At 32.3% G+C, this 19,557-nt stretch overlaps 9 protein-coding genes across 9 annotated transcripts; 5 read left to right on the top strand and 4 right to left on the bottom strand.

Annotated features, from left to right (window-relative positions):
• Positions 1-159: 159 nt before the first annotated feature.
• Positions 160-1,916, top strand: nup54 (nucleoporin 54; the record flags this gene model as incomplete). The annotated part of the gene is made up of 5 exons (XM_020571988.1): positions 160-889; positions 968-1,041; positions 1,127-1,242; positions 1,314-1,407; positions 1,479-1,916. The coding sequence occupies 5 exons, from the start codon at positions 160-162 to the stop codon at positions 1,914-1,916; spliced, it is 1,452 nt and encodes a 483-aa protein (XP_020437846.1).
• A 263-nt stretch (positions 1,917-2,179) lies between these two features.
• sfbA (uncharacterized protein) lies at positions 2,180-4,144 on the bottom strand (the record flags this gene model as incomplete). The annotated part of the gene is made up of 1 exon (XM_020571987.1): positions 2,180-4,144. One exon carries the CDS (start codon positions 4,142-4,144, stop codon positions 2,180-2,182), a length of 1,965 nt encoding a protein of 654 aa, XP_020437845.1.
• Positions 4,145-4,725: 581 nt separating this feature from the next.
• PPL_00968 (uncharacterized protein) lies at positions 4,726-5,938 on the bottom strand (the record flags this gene model as incomplete). Its single annotated transcript, XM_020571986.1, has 3 exons — positions 4,726-5,043; positions 5,117-5,559; positions 5,761-5,938. 3 exons carry the CDS (start codon positions 5,936-5,938, stop codon positions 4,726-4,728), a joined length of 939 nt encoding a protein of 312 aa, XP_020437844.1.
• Positions 5,939-7,465: 1,527 nt separating this feature from the next.
• PPL_00967 (uncharacterized protein) lies at positions 7,466-8,107 on the top strand (the record flags this gene model as incomplete). The annotated part of the gene is made up of 1 exon (XM_020571985.1): positions 7,466-8,107. One exon carries the CDS (start codon positions 7,466-7,468, stop codon positions 8,105-8,107), a length of 642 nt encoding a protein of 213 aa, XP_020437843.1.
• Positions 8,108-8,176: 69 nt separating this feature from the next.
• On the top strand, positions 8,177-11,435 carry PPL_00966 (uncharacterized protein; the record flags this gene model as incomplete). The annotated part of the gene is made up of 3 exons (XM_020571984.1): positions 8,177-9,349; positions 9,423-10,377; positions 10,435-11,435. The coding sequence occupies 3 exons, from the start codon at positions 8,177-8,179 to the stop codon at positions 11,433-11,435; spliced, it is 3,129 nt and encodes a 1,042-aa protein (XP_020437842.1).
• Positions 11,436-11,649: 214 nt separating this feature from the next.
• Positions 11,650-14,086, top strand: PPL_00965 (tetratricopeptide repeat protein; the record flags this gene model as incomplete). The annotated part of the gene is made up of 3 exons (XM_020571983.1): positions 11,650-13,572; positions 13,623-13,950; positions 14,064-14,086. 3 exons carry the CDS (start codon positions 11,650-11,652, stop codon positions 14,084-14,086), a joined length of 2,274 nt encoding a protein of 757 aa, XP_020437841.1.
• A 158-nt stretch (positions 14,087-14,244) lies between these two features.
• PPL_00964 (zinc finger MYND domain-containing protein) lies at positions 14,245-15,664 on the top strand (the record flags this gene model as incomplete). Its single annotated transcript, XM_020571982.1, has 2 exons — positions 14,245-14,578; positions 14,640-15,664. The coding sequence occupies 2 exons, from the start codon at positions 14,245-14,247 to the stop codon at positions 15,662-15,664; spliced, it is 1,359 nt and encodes a 452-aa protein (XP_020437840.1).
• Positions 15,665-15,781: 117 nt separating this feature from the next.
• Positions 15,782-16,560, bottom strand: PPL_00963 (uncharacterized protein; the record flags this gene model as incomplete). The annotated part of the gene is made up of 2 exons (XM_020571981.1): positions 15,782-16,324; positions 16,384-16,560. 2 exons carry the CDS (start codon positions 16,558-16,560, stop codon positions 15,782-15,784), a joined length of 720 nt encoding a protein of 239 aa, XP_020437839.1.
• Positions 16,561-16,931: 371 nt separating this feature from the next.
• Positions 16,932-19,522, bottom strand: PPL_00962 (uncharacterized protein; the record flags this gene model as incomplete). The annotated part of the gene is made up of 8 exons (XM_020571980.1): positions 16,932-16,970; positions 17,087-17,584; positions 17,739-17,904; positions 18,189-18,237; positions 18,288-18,310; positions 18,516-18,557; positions 18,725-18,749; positions 19,450-19,522. 8 exons carry the CDS (start codon positions 19,520-19,522, stop codon positions 16,932-16,934), a joined length of 915 nt encoding a protein of 304 aa, XP_020437838.1.
• Between the last annotated feature and the right edge of the window lie 35 nt (positions 19,523-19,557).

Raw genomic sequence — 19,557 nt, 5'->3', positions numbered from 1 at the left:
ATTAATTTTCTTGATTTGGGCGCGTGTGTGATCAAAAAAAACTAGCTAGTTAGTTTTTTTTTTTTTTAAAAAGGAAATTGTTGTTTGTTTGTGATCAATCAATTACATTTACATATATATATCTATATTTTTAGATATATTGAAGGATAGAAAAAAGAGATGTCATTGTTTGGTACATCTGCATCTACAGCTTCTACACCATCGACAGGTTTGTTGTTTGGTGCCTCTGCAACACCAGCTGCAAGTGGATCGTCTTCGTTGTTTGGATCGAATACTACTAGCTCTACACCATCGACAGGTTTGTTGTTTGGCGCCTCTGCAACACCCTCTGGCGCATCCACTTCAACACCAAACCTGTTTGGTAGTTCAACTCCTAGCTCTGCCACAACCACACCTGGCACTGGCGGTGGTTTGTTTGGCTCGGGAACTGGCAGTTTAGGTAGTTTGGGTAGCTTGAGTTCTACAGGTAGCAGTCTTGGCAGTCTGGGATCGACTGCCACCACTGCGCAGCAGCCAAGTACATCGTTGTTTGGTAGCAACGCCGCCTCACAACAACCCAGTACCTCTTTGTTTGGACAAACAACATCCAACACACAGACATCGACAACTGCAACCACTTCACTCTTTGGACAACCAGCAGGTGCTACAACCTCATCGTTGTTTGGTGCAACTTCATCGTTAACACCAACAAATAATACAGCATCGACATCACTATTCGGACAACCTGCAAACAACACAACATCATCGCCTTTCGGTGTACAACAACAACCAACTTCTTCACTCTTTGGTGCTACTACCACTGCAACACCACCAACAACCTCAAACTCATTAGCACTCATTTCATCATCAACAAACAATCAACCAAGAAGACCTGAAGAGATACTTGACGGTAAGTAAACTTGATTATAATCAGTAGATAACATAAATATAGTTTCTAACATATTGATATTATCTAATAATATTATAGGTAGATCAGTTGAATCAAGAATAGCAGAATATATACAATCTATATCACCAGAGAGTCCATATTGTAAATTTTTAGTATGTATATATATATTAAATAATAACTATTATTGTAATCTACTGTATTAATCTAACATTAATAATAATCAATAAATCAATTTAGTATTGGTTTTATAACTATCAAGGTCAAGTTATTAATCCAAAGTTAGTACCGAAACCACCTAATATTACAGATGAACAGTGGATATATGCTCAATCACAAAACCCAGATCCTAATTTGTAAATATATTAGTTTAATATTAATAGAAGTAACAGATTATATTAATATTGATGCTGTTCTTTTTAATTAGATTTGTACCTGTAGCAGCAAGATCATTCAATGATTTAAGAGAAAGAAAGATAATACAAGAAAAGAATATAGATTTACTTTTTAATAATACAATGGTAAATACATAACATAAAACATTGGTTATCTAAAAGATATTAATCAAAACAATCAACTATTGTCATTATAGGAATCATTGAACAATATAAAGTCATTACAAAACTATTTAGCATTACAGATACAATCACAATATGAAGCGATGAAGAAGCGTAATTTACTGTTATTACACAAGTACATAGAGGTTTGGAGTAATCTCGAGATCTACAGAGGCAAAGGCAGACCAGTTACCAATGCAGAGGAACATCTCTTGAGGCGTGTAAAACAGATTTTGGATATTCTCAATCAACCCAATTCACTTCCCTCCAAAGTAGAGGAGATCAGCAATCAAGTACTCTTGAACAATCTCGAGAGCGAAAGAATCAACTTCCAGCTACGTCCAGAATCACTAGAATCACTCTTTACTCTTTTCAAAACAATGACAAACTCTGTTGAATCAATGTCGAACGATCTTGAACAATCACTACAAGATGCTGCCATCTTGAAGAATGAATTAATCAAATTTAGATAGATATAGAATAGAAATAAAACAAAACAAAACAACAACAACAATTCAAATAATATAACATAACAATAAAGAATTAAAACTAATTTAATTTATCAAAATAAATGATCATTTGTTTGTTTATAATATTTATATTTTTAAGTTTATTTATTTTTTTGTTTGTTATTATTGTTATTATATTATTTGTACAGATAAATGATGATTTAACATTTAAAAGTAGTACATATATTGAAAGTTAATTTTAATATATATTTAAAAAATGGTTACTTTTACAAAGCGATGTAACCCTTGTTACGAACGTAATATCTATAACCTAAACCGATGAGTGCAATACCAGCGACAACACCGAGAATGATTAAGAATACCTTCCAACCGGCCATCTTGTTGTGGTGACCGGCTGGCTGAGAGGTGAACTCCAAGACCATGCTCAAGGCTGGGTCGGTGAGGACAATCGATGATTTGTAAGAGTTGATCACAGGGGTGACGACATCGAACGATGCGATCATACCAGAGATCGATTGATTGAGCGACGAGATCAGGTAGTACTCAGTGTCTGGCTCTGGTGCCTGTGACATCTGGATGACGATGCTAGCTTCGACTTGTGGCAGACCCTCGACGTGAATCACTGCCTCAACGTCGGGAATCAAAGCGTTGTCGAATCCGATCTGTACTTGATCGCTGACGGTGAAGTCACCGGATACAATGAGATTCTCACCGGTGACACCGAGGAAAAGAATGGTTCCACCGATCTGGTAGTAGTCACCGTTGACTGTGACACCCGATGGCTGGAACAAACCGTTAAGGAAGTTGACGTTACCGTTGATGGTTACGTTGTTGATGGCCAACAGCGATCCACCGTTCAAGGTGAAAGCTGGCTTGGGTTGGTCGAATGACAAGATGGTTCCGTTCAAGGTCATCTCACCCATCAAGTAGATACCGGCTTTACCAGTGAATTGCAAATCGTTCTCTACCATAAAGTTGGCACCGCTCTGCACTTGGAAGATGGTGCTGTTGAGAAGGGTGGTGGCGTTGATGAGTGCGGTCTGTCCGTAGACATAGATGGTTGCACCAATGTTGTTTGGCGAGAACAGCTGTGATGGGATGTAGGAGATGGAGAGGATGGTTGTGGCATTCACGGTGAGTCCGACTGAACCGGCCAATCTGAAATCGTTGAGAGATGAGACGATCGGGGTGACTCCATCGACTGGACTGACGGCACCACCAATGTAGGCGTTGTCGACGGTGTCCAAGGTGAAAGGACCGAGGGAAGAGACGTAGTCGATGCTGACGTTGACAAAGTTGACGATTCTGACGACACCGTTATATCCAGCGTTGATGGCGTACAAGTCGACGACGGTTGGGGCGTTCTCGTCTTGAGTTCCACCAGAGATGAGGAGATTTCCACTTCCGACGTTGATGACTGGCTTGTCTGTGGCTGGTCCTCTTCCGCAATAGGTAGAGATACTGAGTGTGGCGAGACTACCCAAATTGACGTAGTTCTCAATACGGAGTTGTTGGATGGACGAGATACCGTTGAGGGTGGTGGCGTTCAAGAAAACCATACCGGCATTGGTCTCGGCGTTGATACCACGTTCGAAAGTGGTGTTGGCACCACCAGCGTTGAAAATGGTTTCTTGATCCAAAACTGGGGTGCAACCAAAGAAGATGTATCCGTCACCGTCCAAAGCGATCGTCGATTGGTTGGTACCAGTGAAACTACTGTCCTCACTAAAGTCGGTGGTTCCGACAACGATGAAAGCAGCATCGACAAGGGTGGTAGTCGATCCGTTGAGAGAGAAGAAATCGTTGTTCACAGTGAAGACACCGTCGTGCACTGCCAAGTTGGCTTGATCGAACCAGACGCTACCGTCGACGACCAAACCGGAGTCGTCTCTCCAGACTTGGAAGTCGAGCAAGTTCGAGCCGTTAGTTTGTGGACCACGTACGTAGAGTTTATCGATGGTACTACCGTTGATCACTGTAATATATTGTGGAGTGGTGAAGGTGGTATTCGAGTAATCGATAATGACACCACCGGCATTCACTACACCGGCAACCGGTGCATTTCCGACATAGTTAGTGGCGTTGTAGAAATCGCAACCGGCAATATTCGAACAATCGACAGTTGTATCCCAAATGTATGATTGGACTGCGGCGTCGGTCGATCTGACCGACAAACAACAGACCAACATCAATCCGAAAAGGATTAATAAATTGGACTTAGTGTTAAACATCCTATTATTCTTATATATATATATCTCTAATTAGATCTAATTATTATTACTATCTATTTATCTCTAATTAAATAATAATAACAATAATTTTTATTGGATAAAAATAAATGAAAATAAAAAAAACAAACAGTTTCCTTTTCATGTTTTTTTTCTCAGTTGAGATGGGAGGCACAGCCTCTACTCATTTTTTTTTTTTGTTTTTTTTTGTTCATTTCAAATTTTTAATGTGAAGGGGTGCAGGGTGTTCTTGGCATTGAAAAAAAAGCACTCATTTAATTTGTTTTTTTTTTTTTCAACAAAAAAAATGTGAAAATAAATATCTAAAAAACCGGTGAGTACCAAAATCTTCTTGATCAATTGTAAAGTTCATTGGAACTTTATTGTTAGTTTTTCTTTGTTATCGAAAACATTATCAGTATGTTTACTTTTTTTTTTTTGTATAATTTAATTTATCTTAAGATTTTTAATAAAGAAAGTAAAGAATAACTTCTAAGAATGTTGGTTTGTTGGTTTGTTTAATAATATTAATTAATATGTGTGATTTAAATATTTATGTTTATTATATTATTATTTAAAAAATATTATTTGGTACTAAAGAACAATGTTTTCTTTGGTGATAAATAATAATCATCTTTTGGTTTATGGTCAGTCGGACATTTCTCAAGATAGATTTGATTGTTATCATAGTATCCAGGAGTGTTGGCTGCAAATGGCATTGTTTCTCTTGGTTTCATAATCCAAAATAGTTCCATCACCAAGAAACACTCGATTCCATGAATAAAAGAGACATATAAAAGTGCTCCTGACGGTCCCTTGGTCAATTTACTAAAGTATAAAATAATACTTGGAATAGTAACGATAGCGGTTGAAAATGCTAATACCACAGTTGATATTAATAACTAAGTTATTTAAAGAAAGCAGAGTAATAATTAGTTAATTAATATTATTAGTTTTGTTTTGTTTTTTTCTTACTTTTCTAAGTGTTTTTCTTTTCTTATCTTTGTTGGTTGGTAATGATGATATTCTTTTGTAGAGTAATGTACCGTAGACACTGAATCCAACGGTCAATCCAATACAACAGAGCGCAATATAGATATTATAGAAATAGGTAACATATTTATAGAATGTAAAGTTGGTATCACTTCTGTTGTTGATTGCCACCGCTACTATTTCTGTGATTTCCAAAACCAACCATAGAACATTGGCAATAATAAATACTGGCTTTGTTTTATCAATGAACAGTCTTCCGTTTTCAAGAGTTGCAACATTATGATAGGTTCCACTCCAATACAACAGCAGCATTTGATATGATGTAAATAAAATGTACAAAGGGAAATGGTATAAAAACATCGATAGAGGAAATGGAAAAATTCCCAGAGTTGCCCATGGATCAACTGCGAAATATATTATTGATACTAATTATTTTTTAATATTATTAAATTAGGAAATATTCTTTTAATTATTATCTTTTTCTTTTTAAAACCTACTTAAACAAAAACATAATACTACAATATGAGCGATTGCTTTCAATTTATAAGCAACCTTTTTCCGATTCCAATATAAAAACGATTTATAACAATTGAAAGATCCATATATTGTAAGAAGGATCACTATACATAGAAAAACCAATCTGAATATTGTAAACGATCTGCCTAACACTGATGAATATGAAGTTTCACATTGTGGACCCTGTAGGTAGCTTCTACATATACATGTTCCATTTACACATCTACCTAGATCTCCACATTGACTATGATCCAAACAAAAGAATGTACTATTACTATTATTTGACATATTATTATTTTAATTATTTTTTTATAAATATAAATCATTGATATTTTAATTTTTAATAAAAAAAAAATTTCTATTATTGGATATTTATAGTTGTACCAATTAATTAATTGGTTTCCTATACAAAAATAATAAACACAGCTTTAATTAATTCCAATTCAATATATTATATAATTAATTTATTATTTATTATTTATATATAATCTTTTTTATTTCAAACAGTATATTTTTAGACAGTTATTTGATGAGTTGTTTTTTATGATGGATGGATTAAATGCCAATGGTAAGAAAGAAAAAAAGTGACAGAGAATAGTGAAAATAGGTGAGCTGATTAATTAAAAATATAATGTATAAAGAATTTTTGATGTCACTATTGAAAATTGAGTAAATAAACTATATGATTTGATGAGAAAAAATAGTAATATTGATTTAAATTAATATTCTCTGTGTGCAAATTTATTATATGTGGTTGGTAATTAATTATATTAATATAATTATTATATAATCAAAAATCATTTATTATTGATTGAAAGATTAATTGTGTTTGGTGATTTGTTGTGATGTGCTGTGGTAAAATAAAAAAGGGTGTTGGTGGTGTTTGAGTACCCTTTTGTTTTTGTTTTATTTTGGTGTGCTTACTCGTACAACATATGTTACTTATTTTATTGATCTGTTGATTAATAAATTTAAGCGAACTATTTTTTATATTACTTTAAAATATAAAGATATCTATTAGTGTGTTGATAACCAATCATTTACCTATAAATTGGTTTAAATGATATAAAAATATGATATTCATAGATTTTCGATTAGTGGGTGAAATCAATGTGATTAATGATTCAACCAATAGAATTTGGTATAAAGTATCTCTTTGGAAATAGATCAGTATTTTTTTAAATTATTTAAATTTTTTATCTCTCCTTATATATCTACTATAAAACAAGATAGAAATGGGTGAAAGTAATTTTTAGATTTTTTACTATTTATTAGATTTGAATCTTAAATAACCAAATCTAGAGGTACTAGAATTAATATTCCAAAATTGAAAAAGGACTTATTTGTATTTTTTAAATGTTTTTTTTTCTATATAGGATTTGGGCTTGTATGGTGTATTTCTTCTGAGTTTCTAAATTTATACTTTTATTGAACTTGAAATTTAGAATTTAATCAATGGAAGTTGAGGACTAAAAAATTTTTCAAGTATTCGAAAGATTTAAGTTTGTTTTGTAAAAAATCTTTGGGTGAATTAAATTGTTTTTGAAGTTCAAATCAAAACTGGCTCCCAACCACCTTTCGCCAGAGCATTAATTTTAAAAATTAGTGGGGGTTAATGTAATCAGAGTGGTTTTTTTACTTTATTCGATTCGTGGTTACAAGCAAGAGCCATTTTTGTTTTGTTTTTGGTTAAAACAAAACAAAATTGAAGATTTAAGTTTGGTTTGTAAAAAATCTTTGGTTAAATTAAATTGTTTTTGAAGTTAACACAGTCATTTTATTTTTTAGTTTAAACATAATAAATATAAATATAAAATGGGTGGTAAAAAGAAAAAGATTAATAATAATAAAACAAAGAATACTAGTTCCACTTCTACTTCTGCCTCAACTAAACCAAAAGTTGAAAAAGAAAAGGTTACTGCTTCTATGTCTCTTGATTCAGTGGATCTCCAAAAACATGAAGCATCCATAATGCAGCAAATCGAAGAGATTGAAGCTTTTACAAGAGTTGTGGACATATCTGGTATTGACTATGAGGATAAGGCCGCTCTAAAAGAGTTTAAGGAAAATCTTGTTCGACTAAAAGAGTTAAAGAGATTAATAGAGAATCAAAAGTCATTTAACGATATACAACAACGTATTCAAAAGTTGTCATTTGACCAACCACCAATACAACTACCAAAATCACAGTTATTCCAACCAAAGCAAGAGCAACAGCAGCCAAATGATCAAAAACAACCGGCTGTTTTAAATGAACAACAACAGCAACAACAACAAACAACAGAAGATAAATCAATCAATAAGGAAGCAAAAACAACAACAACCACAACAACATCTACGATAAACAACACTACCAACAACAACAGCATTAATAGCAATAACCACAATAATAAATGGATTATCGATTGCAAGAAAGATATCAATCAGATATGCTGGCCAAGTATTACACGATGTTAACCGGTAAATCAATGGAATGACACTCCAGAGTTTGCAACTCAACTGAAATCATTGCTTCCAAACCTAAAGATGAAAGATATTCCACAAAAGTATCATATTTCATTGAATAGTGGTGATCGTTCTTCCTGGGAATCACCACTCCTCCACCATGTATTCGAGTTGCTTATTTCATCTTTGAAATCAAAACAACAACAACAATTGGATGACACAGCAGAGCAATCATTGGAGTTTTCAAGTTTAGTAAGCAGTCTATATAATCATTATATTACCAAGTCAACAGTTACAAGTAGTGACGAGTTTGAAGATGATATCAAAGAGTTTCTTGAAACATTGTCATCGATTGGTGTTCCAAGTGATGTCATTGAATGCATCAGACTCTCAAAATCCATTACCAATTCCACTGATTCCCTTGCCAATGAGCTCCTCAACAAAGCCAAACAATCAATTCGCAAACATGACTATGTAAAAGCAGTCGAGTTTTGCAACCAAGGAATTGCGGTGACTGGTTTATCGATCGAATCACAACCGAAACTCTATTTCTATCGTGGATACGCCAATGAAATGTATCGTTTACAATCAGGACCATCAGCAGTATCAAAAGAAGTGATTCTTCTTGACCTCAGTCGAACAAGTGCAATCAAACCGAAATGGAAATGCACCCTATTCCTGATGGCATTGATTTATTTCCATGATGACAAGTTTGAAGAAGCAAAAGCAACTGCCGAGGCATGTTTAGTCTTGGACACACAGTATAAGAAAGCCAAAGATCTACTTGATCTCATCAACTACGATCTAAGAATGATCTCTATTGGATACAAAGACGATTTCCAAAAGTATGATGCTCAACAATATAAGGATTTATTGAAAGGTCGTAATATCAATCCAGACAATCTCAACCAAGCATTTGTAAGTGAAGACAAGAACGTTGAGAATGGATTCAGATATCTCTATGGTTATGATGGAACCACCAAAGACATTGCCAAGTCACTTGAATATTTCCAATCATCACCAAACAATGCTGAAGCACTTCTTTACTCTGGTATTCTCCTTCAACAAGGTAAAACAGTTCGTCGTAATCTCAAGGATGCATTCGATTGTTTTGTTCGTTCCAAGGATTTAGGTGGTTTAGAATCATATTATCAAATTGCCAAATGTTATCGACATGGTTTAGGTGTTGATATTGATGTCAGTAAAGCTCAAGCAACTTTGGAAGAACGTATAAAGAAATCAGACAGATTAGTGGTAAATATTCTATTAACAGTTCAGTTTAATAATTAAATTAACTTTCTATTTTAAAAAATCACTACCTTTTTAGAAAATGGATCAAGATCTTACTGAATTAGGTGAATTGTATTTACAAAATCAAGATCCAGAAGTTTATGTTAAAGCAGCTCAATACTTCCAAATGGCAGCTTCATCTGGTTATCCTGATGCAATGTTTTATCTTGGATATGTCTATCTCAATGGATTCGGTGTGGAGAAGGACTTGGAAGCTGCTGAAATGTGGTTGAAACGTGCTGCCAAGATGAATCATCCACGTGCACTCCAAATGCTCAATGCTGTCAAGAATGAAAAGAAGATTAGCGAACTACCTGATTCCGCTCAAGATTTAATCAAAGAAATACAATCGATTAACGTTGCAAGTAAACCATCACCACTCCGAAGAGTCAATGGAGATAATAAATTCCCAATCGACAAATTGGAGAGATATGCCAAGACATCAAAGATTGCTGCAAATCTATTTGCTTCAAAGAGTCTATTCTTCCACACTATTGAATTGATGGAAACTGGAAAACCATTGTTTACCAAACAAATCATTTCCAATATCGCCAGATGCATTGAAATGACCGATTTGGTTTTGGATTTTTCGATATTGATGGAGCATTTCTTGCCAACTCTCGAATGGTATATGAAAAGCTTCCCACCAGATTACGATGCTAGATATTGCTATGCATTTATCAAAGGTGTGACCTCGCTTGACTTTGGACTTAGTTATACCAAACAATGTTTGCAAGATTATCCAGATTCTCATCAACTCTTTATTCTCTGTTACAACTTGTATGGATTCAAAGCAAATTGGAAAGAGGGTTTAAATTGTCTAACAAGAGCAAAAGAAATTGTAAAGGAGAAAGGATTACCAGAAGATCTTAAAATTCTATGCCAAACCGGTATTTGTCGATTGAAATTGGATGAATCAGATAATGGTTATAGAGGAAATACTGAAACACTGATTGCTGATCTATTGGAATTTACACGACGTTGTGAAAAAGGTATGATAATTAATCTTAAAAGTTAATATTTTTATTATTAATATTTATTCTAAATAGATGACAGACAAAGACCACAAGTATTTTATCATATTGCTTATAGATATTATTGTGTTAAACAATATGAAAAGGCAGCTCATTTCTACAATTTGGGTTTGGAAACAGAAGTAGATCAACTTCCATTCTTTTTACCAGTGCAAAGTACACATAAACAGACTTTGGAAGTACATATGAAAGCAAAACCAGAGATGTTTAAACAAAAAGCAAAGGAACCTCCAAAAACAACACCAACCTTCACCAAAGATGATTTGAAAAAGAATACTGAACAAACCACCTCAACTTCAGCAATTTCAGCATCTCCAACAACCTTAACAACTCCTTCAAATACAATAAGATTAGCACCATCAGTATTGGATATACACAGAGCAAGATCAACTGTGGAATCTAAACAACGTGAAGTTTATATTACTAATCTACGTGACTATATTGGTAAACTAGTTGGAGCGACAATATCAGGTACATATCTTGTTCAACAATTTACAACCACACCATTGCACATGACTGCTAAGAAGCCACCTCAAGACATTGGTGATAAATACAAAGAGATTGTCGTCAATGAATTTGATCCAAATCGTGATATGGTATACAAAGGAAGATTCTTGAAGGGTATTATTGTTGAACGTCTCATGAAGGCTGGAACCGGAGGTGCTCATTCGATTATGATGGACAACAAAGGTACCTATATGAGAATTAGTATCTATGATGAATCAGTCGAAAACCAATCGATTGCCGATCAAACTCTATTTGTTGGTCAAGGTATCACCATCATTGATCCATATCTTAGAGTTGGAATTGATGGAGTTGGATCAATCAGAGTCAACTCCGTTAAAAACATCTTTTCGGATGGAGCTAAACCTAATCAAGTGTGTTTCTATTGCTTCAAAGCATCAGATAAACTTCAAAAATGTGGTCATTGCCTGAGTTCATATTATTGTTCAAGAGATTGCCAAGTCAGCGATTATAAACTTCTCAAACATAAATCAATTTGTTTCAAGCCATAAAAAATAAAAGGAAAAACAACATCACCTAGTAGAGTGTTGTTTTTTTAAATTTGTTGTGGTTAAAAATATCTGGGGGTTGTTCACTTAGGAACTTAAAAAAAAACATAATCAAAATTTAATTATTGATTTTGTTTAAAATGAAAGTGCGATGAAATTTTCTTTATTATCAATTTTTTTGTAATATAAAGAGTAATAGATATAAAGATAACATAAAATGGGAGGTAAAAAGAAAAAGAGTAATAATAAAACAAAGAAAACAAGTTCCACTTCTACTTCTTCCACTTCTTCGAACACTCTACAAAAAATAGAAAAAGAAAATGTTACTTTTGCCTCTTCTACCACTTCAGCTTCTGCTTCAACTCAACAACCAAAAGTTGAAAAAGAAAAGGTTTCACCTACTTCTTATATGAATCTGGATTCTGTGGATCTCCAAAAACATGAGGAAAAGATAATGCGGCAAATCAAAGAGATAGAAGCTTTTACAAGAGTTGTGGACATATCTAGTATGGAATATGACGATACGGTGGCTCTAAAAAAGATTAAGGAAAGAATAGTTCAACTAAAAGAGTTAAAGAGATTAATAGAGAATCAAAAGTCATTTAAAGATATCCAACAACGTATTCAAAAGTTGTCATTTGACCAACCACCAATACAACTACCAAAATCACAGTTATTCCAATCAAATCAACAAGCAAACGAACAACAACAAACAAAGAAAGATGAGTCACCTAAGATCAAAACAACTACTACAACTACTACAACCAATACATCCACAAAGACTACAAACAAGAACACTAACAATAGCAAAAATCAAATAATGATAAATGGATTGACAGTTGCAAGAAGATATCAATCAGATATTCTTGCCAAGTATTACACGATGTTGACCGGTAATCAATGGAATGACACTCCAGAGTTTGCAACTCAACTGAAATCATTGCTTCCAAACCTAAAGATGAAAGATATTCCACAAAAGTATCATATTTCATTGAATAGTGGTGATCGTTCTTCCTGGGAATCACCACTCCTCCACCATGTATTCGAGTTGCTTATTTCATCTTTGAAATCAAAACAACAACAACAATTGGACGAGACAATAGAACAATCATTGGAGTTTTCAAGTTTGGTCAGCAGTCTATATAATCATTATATTATCAACCCAACAGTTACAAATAGTGACGAGTTTGAAGATGATATCAAAGAGTTTCTTGAAACATTGTCATCGATTGGTGTTCCAAGTGATGTCATTGAATGCATCAGACTCTCAACACCCATTACCAATTCCACAGATAGCCAAGCAAAAGAACTAATAAGCAAAACCAAACTATCAATTGGCAAGCATGACTATGTAAAAGCAGTCGAGTTTTGCAATCAAGGAATTGCGGTGACTGGTTTATCGATCGAATCACAAGCGAAACTCTATTTCTATCGTGGATATGCCAATGAAATGTATCGTTTACAATCAAGACAATCAGCAGTATCAAGAGAAGTGATTCTTCTTGACCTCAGTCGAACAAGTGCAATCAAACCGAAATGGAAATGTACCAAATTCCTGATGGCATTGATTTATTTCCATGATGACAAGTTTGAAGAAGCAAAAGCAGCTGCCGAGGCATGTTTAGTCTTGGACACACATTATCAGAAAGCCAAAGATCTACTTGTGTTCATTAATTTCGATTTGGGAATGATCTCCAATGGATACAAAGATGATTTCCAAAAGTATGATGCTCAACAATATAAGGATTTATTGAAAGGTCGTAATATCAATCCATCCTTTCTCAGCCAAGCATTTTTGAGAGAAGACAAGAACGTTGAGAATGGATTCAGATATCTCTATGGTTATGATGGAACCACCAAAGACATTGCCAAGTCACTTAAATATTTCCAATCATCACCAAACAATGCTGAAGCACTCCTTTACTCTGGTATTCTCCTTCAACAAGGTAAAACAGTTCGTCGTAATTTCAAAGATGCATTCGATTGTTTTGTTCGTTCCAAAGATGTAGGTGGTTTAGAATCACATACTCAAATTGCCAAATGTTATCGATATGGTTTAGGTGTTGATATTGATATCAGTAAAGCTCAAGCAACTTTGGAAGAACGTATAAAGATGACAAACAAATTATCGGTAAATACTGTATTTACTTAATATGCAAATCACATTAACCTTTAGTCTTTCTTGTTTAGGTAATGGATCAAGATCTAACGGAATTAGGTGAATTGTATTTACAAAATCAAGATCCAGACGATTATTGTAAAGCAGCTCAATACTTCCAAACGGCAGCTTCATCTGGTTATCCTGATGCAATGTTTTATCTTGGATATGTCTATCTCAATGGATTCGGTGTGGAGAAGGATTTGGAAGCTGCTGAAATGTGGTTGAAACGTGCTGCTAAATTGAGTCATCCACGTGCACTCAATGCACTCGAAGCTGTTAAGTATCAAAAGACGATGAGTAAGCTACCGGATGCCGCTCAAGATATGTTCAATAAGTTGCAGTCGATTAAATTTGAAGGTAAATCACCACTCCGAAAATCCAGTAATCGAGGAGTTAATTCATTCCCGCTAGACGAACTGGAGAGATATGCTAAATCATCAAAGACTGCTGCAAATCTATTTGCTTCAAAGAGTCTATTCTTCCACACTATTGAATTGATGGAAAATGGAAACCTTTTGTTTACCAAACAAATCATTTCCAATATTGCCAGATGCTTTGAAATGTCAGATTTGATTTTGATTGTACCGATTTTGACTGACACTTTCTTGCCAATTCTTGAGTGGTATATGAACAACTTCCCACCAGATTACGATGCCAGATTTTGTTATGCATTTATCAAAGGTTACGAATCACTTGACTTTGGACTTCGTTATACCAAACAATGTTTGCAAGATTATCCAGATTCACATCAACTCTTTATTCTCTGCTCCAATTTTTTATGGATTCAAATCAAATTGGAAAGAGGGTTTAAATTGTCTCAAACGCGCAAAAGATATTATAAAGGAGAAAGGATTGCCAGAAGATCTTAACATCATATACCAAACTGGTGTTTGTCGATTGAAATTGGATGAAGAAAATAAATGTAAAGGAAATACTGAAGCACTAATTGCTGATCTATTGGAATTTACACGACGTTGTGAAAAAGGTAAGTAAATAATTAAATGTTGAATATTTATAAATTATTAACAATTTTTAAATTCAAATAGATGACAGACAAAGACCAAAATCATTCTATCATATTGCTTTCAGATATTATTGTATTAAACAGATTGAAAAGGCAACTCATTATTACAATTTGGGTTTGGAAACAGAGGTAGATCAACTTCCATTCTTTATGCCCGTGAAAAGTACTCAAAAAGAAATTGTAGAAGTATATTTGAATGTGATGAACCCTAAACCAGAGATGTTTAAACAAAAAGCAAAGGAACCTCCAAAAACAACACCAACCTTCACCAAAGATGATTTGAAAAAGAAAAGCGAACAAACTTCTTCAACTACAACTTCAACAGAAACATCTACAACTTCAACAACTACATCAACAACTTCAACAACCTCAACAACAATAAGATTAGCACCATCAGTATTGGATATACACAGAGCAAGATTATCAGTGGAATCTAAACAACGTGAAGTATATGCTTCAAAGATACGTGACTTTATTAGTCATATAAATTCAAAACCAACACCAGGTACCCAACATGTACAACAATCAATCTCGCCAATACATATTACTGCTAGAAAAGCACCTCAAGACATTGGTGATAAATACAAAGAGATTGTCGTCAATGAATTTGATCCAAATCGTGATATGGTTTACAAAGGAAGATTCTTAAAAGGTATCATTGTTGAACGTCTCATGAAGGCTGGAAACATGGGTGCTCATTCGATTTTGATGGACAACAAAGGAAATTATTTGAGAATTATGATATATGATGAATCAGTCAAGAACCAATCGGTTGCCGATCAAACTCTATATGTTGGTCAAGGTATCACCATCATTGATCCATATCTTAGAGTCGGTTTGGATGGAGTTGGAGCAATCAGAGTCAATTCCCTAAAAAATCTTTTTACTGACGGAGCCAAACCCAACCAAGTGTGTTTCTATTGCTTCAAAGAATCAGATAAACTTCAAAGATGTGGAAATTGCAAGAGTTCATATTATTGTTCAAGAGATTGTCAAGCCGGTGATTATAAACTTCTCAAACATAAATCAATTTGTTTCAAACCATAAAAAAAAAAAGGAAAAACAAATTAATTTGTGAAGATAGGGAAAATAAAAATACTCTTCATATACATTCACCTCAAAAAGACATTTTTAGCATATAGGAATTATTGTTTATTTTTAAAGTTAAAAGAAAATATATCTTATATTGTTAATGTTTAGTTTCACCAAGTAGGAAACCATTTTCATTTTTTCTAAAAGAGTATCCGGTTGAAACCTAATAAACGTTGGAATAGCTGACATATAATGTTCTCCATACACTGAAATAACTTTAAGCCACCCACTTGTATAGATCTCGGTATACTCTATAGGCAAATAACAGTCGAAATAGATCTCTGTCGAACTAAAATAGATAGTAGTTCTATAGGTAGTTGAATTGACTTTGACAACTTCAATTCCAAAACCTGACTTCAACATAACAGTCTCCATTTCTGAGCTGGGACAATAGATAGTTTCCAATAAAATAACTTCCAATTTTGATCCATTGGAATAACTTGGTGTAAAATTGGTTTGTATAATGGCTATACCATTACTTACATTAAGGTATTTTAATTTCGAGTAGTCTTGATTAAATGAATCATCTTCTCGGACAACGATGTGACTGCCATCTATAATAGCAATTTGTTTTATTTGATCAACTTTTGCAAAATAAAAGAAAATGGAGATAATCTAAATATAATAAAAATTAATACTAAAATTATTTTTGTTTTTCTAAAAATATATCTTACAGCTAATAATATAAAAATTGAAATTATTATTTTTAAAATCCTTTTTATTCTTTCTAATTGATAAAGATTTCCAGGAGCATAACCATCTAATATGTTAGGTTTATGGTTATTAATTTCATTGGGTTTCAAAATTGGCTTTGATTCTTCATCGTCATAATTGATAAGTAGACTAGACATTTTAAACTTGAGAATTTAAATTCTGTATGAAAAAAATAGAAAAACTAATTTTAAGATTTAACTAAATCTCTATACTAGAAAAGTTCCTTTTATCATTCAATATCATAAGTGATATATTTTTATAAGGCATCAAAATATATTTTATTTTTATAATTTTAAACTCACATATAGATCAGAATTAAAATTTTAATTCAGAGAGGTCCCAAAAATAAAAAATTTATAACTATTTCTCAATAAATTCTTTACATATGTATTAAAAAAGTAATTATATAGATGTTTTCTACTACAATCATTCTTTTTTAGTGAACTTGCAATTTCTAATACTAAAAGTAGAAGTTGAGATGAAATAAAATAACTTTTTTAAATTATTTTCAATCGGAATTGATTGGTTTTAAAATTAAAATTTTATTCTTAATAAATAAAATTTATTTAACAAAGATATAAATGAAAAAATCTATGAAATATACATTCAATTAAAGAATAAATTTCTGATATTTTTAGTGTTTTTCTTGACTAAGTAGCTTACTATTTTCATTTTATCTAATAGTTTATCTGAATTGAGTTTTAAAAGTGTTGGAGCTGCGGACATATAATGTTCTCCATATCGGGATACAACTTTTATCCACCCACCTGTATAGATCTTGGTATCTTCAATAGGCAAATAGCAGTCAAAATAGATCTCTGGTTTATCAGAGAAACTAAAATAGATTGTAGTTCTATAGGTGGTGGAATTGACTTTGACAACTTCAATACCCAGACCTTCCTTCAATATTACAGTGTCCATGAATGAGTTCGGACAATAGATAGTTTCCAATACTACAACTTCCAATTTCGATCCATTATCATAAGTTGGCGTGAAATTGGTTTGTACAATGGCAACTCCATCACCTATATTTAGGTAATCTAATCGTCCATAGTTTTCAATAAAGGAATCTACTCTCCGAACAACTACATGAGCAGCATCTATAATAGCAATTTCTTTTATTTGGTGTACTTTTACAAAATAGAAGATAGTAGAAGCGAACTATAGATAATATAAATTAATTTTTTATTATCAATAAAATCTATGATTATTTTTTTTATATATTAAATCTTACAGTTATTAAAATAATTATTGAAAAAATAATTTTAAAAATCAATTTTCTTCTTTCCACATGATAAAGATTCCCAGCAGCTACTGCATCATATTTTGTAGCTTGACAATTATTATTGTAGTTATTGGGTTCCAAAAAGGGAACTAATTCTTCATCCACTTTGAATCGGTGATCCATTTTATAGTTTGTTTTTATACTTAAGAAATTAATTTCTATATCAAAAATATAGGTTGAATAGATTAATTTAAGACTTGTTTATATGAAAAGTTCTTTCATCTTATTTTTTGAACTAAATATTTTTATTTAATTAAGACATTATTTTATGTTTTTTTTTAATATTTTTAAACTAAATTTTATTTTAACACACTAAAGAAATTCTCATCAGAATTGAATTTTTAATTCAAATAGTCCCAAAAAGGAGTTTGGCAAACTATAAAATAATGCAAATATTTAAAATTTTAACTCTATTGATTAAATAACAAGTAACCAACTTATTTTTATTTGAAATTCTTTTGAAGTTAGCTTGCTATATACCTATAATGACAGATTTCAATAAAAAAGTTAAATTCTTTATCTTCCTCAACTGATTAATAAAAAATAAAATTTTATTTTTTAGTAAAAACAATTATTAACTTTTCTCTTTAATATTAAATTTACTAATTTTTATTTAGTTCTAGTTTTTGAGATAGGTATATTAAAGTCGACTTCATCTTGGAACTTTTCTCAAGAGTTGGTAGATGTTTCAAATCTTTTTTCAGAGATGGATTGATTTTTGAACATTATATTTCCTCAAAGATATATTTTCTTTGACAATCGAAACAATGTTGAATTGCTCTAAGAATAAATATCTACTTTAATTACAAGACCATATCTGATATAAATGAAACTAAACTAGATAAAAGTCTATAAAATAAATAAATAATAATTGTTTTAATAGTAAATACTAAAAATCATCATAGCATTAGTTATCACCATATCTTGACAATATTTAAAAAGGTTCACGTTTCTCAGCTGCTCTTCTCCTATAGAATTCTCCGAATGATGATGATGGTTTTTTTGTATACAATAACAATCTTTCTTTAACAAATCTAATACCTATAAATAAATAATTTAACCAGTCAGGTAATTAAAGTGAAAAAATAAAATAAATCTATACCTTTATAAATATTACATCAATCTATGATTACATGTGCTTGTTTATATGTTTGTTTTACTTTTTAGTTGAGAAATCTTCAGTTTTTGAACTCAAACTTTGTAATTGTTTCTGTTATTGAAATGCATGCTAATCGGTCATTGTCCAATATTTTACCTTTATTTACTAATTTATTACATGGTGATAAAGATTAAAACAATAATTAAATTATAACTATTTTTTAAGAATAGATGTCTGTTTTCTGTTGTTTTTATTGTGAAACAAAAAAAAAACCAAAACAAAAAAAAATAAATAAAAAAAAATAAAAAAATCAAGAGATAGTAAAAGATATAATAGTAGAAGTTTTTAAATCAAGGACAATTATATAGATACTTTAATAGAGATATTAAAGAGAAAAAGGTGAAGTATGATCATCGAGATAGTAAAAGTAACAAGAAAAACGAGAAGCATGGGAAAAAGGAGAAGAAGAATCAAAAGAAGAAAGAAAAGAAGAATCCAAAGCAGAAACCAAAGCAACAGCAAACAATGTTTCAAAATCTACAACCACAACAACAACAACAACAGCAATAATAATTATTTCGTATTTGTATCAGACCACCTTGATTCAATGGTTCACCAAAAGGGAAGGTTGCATGACAATACAATATACTACGAAATTGAAAGTTGCTCTTGGCGAACCGTCTAAAGACTTGGTGGTTGTAGTTGGTTTTACCATCTCCGAGTCGGTGATATTATATGAGGGTGGTTAGC

This window comes from Heterostelium album (genome assembly GCF_000004825.1).
Source record: "Heterostelium album PN500 unplaced genomic scaffold PPL_contig1, whole genome shotgun sequence".
Taxonomy (NCBI): domain Eukaryota; phylum Evosea; class Eumycetozoa; order Acytosteliales; family Acytosteliaceae; genus Heterostelium; species Heterostelium album.
The sequence above is the reverse complement of the archived record's forward strand: the minus strand, read 5'-3'. Positions and strand labels throughout refer to the sequence as shown.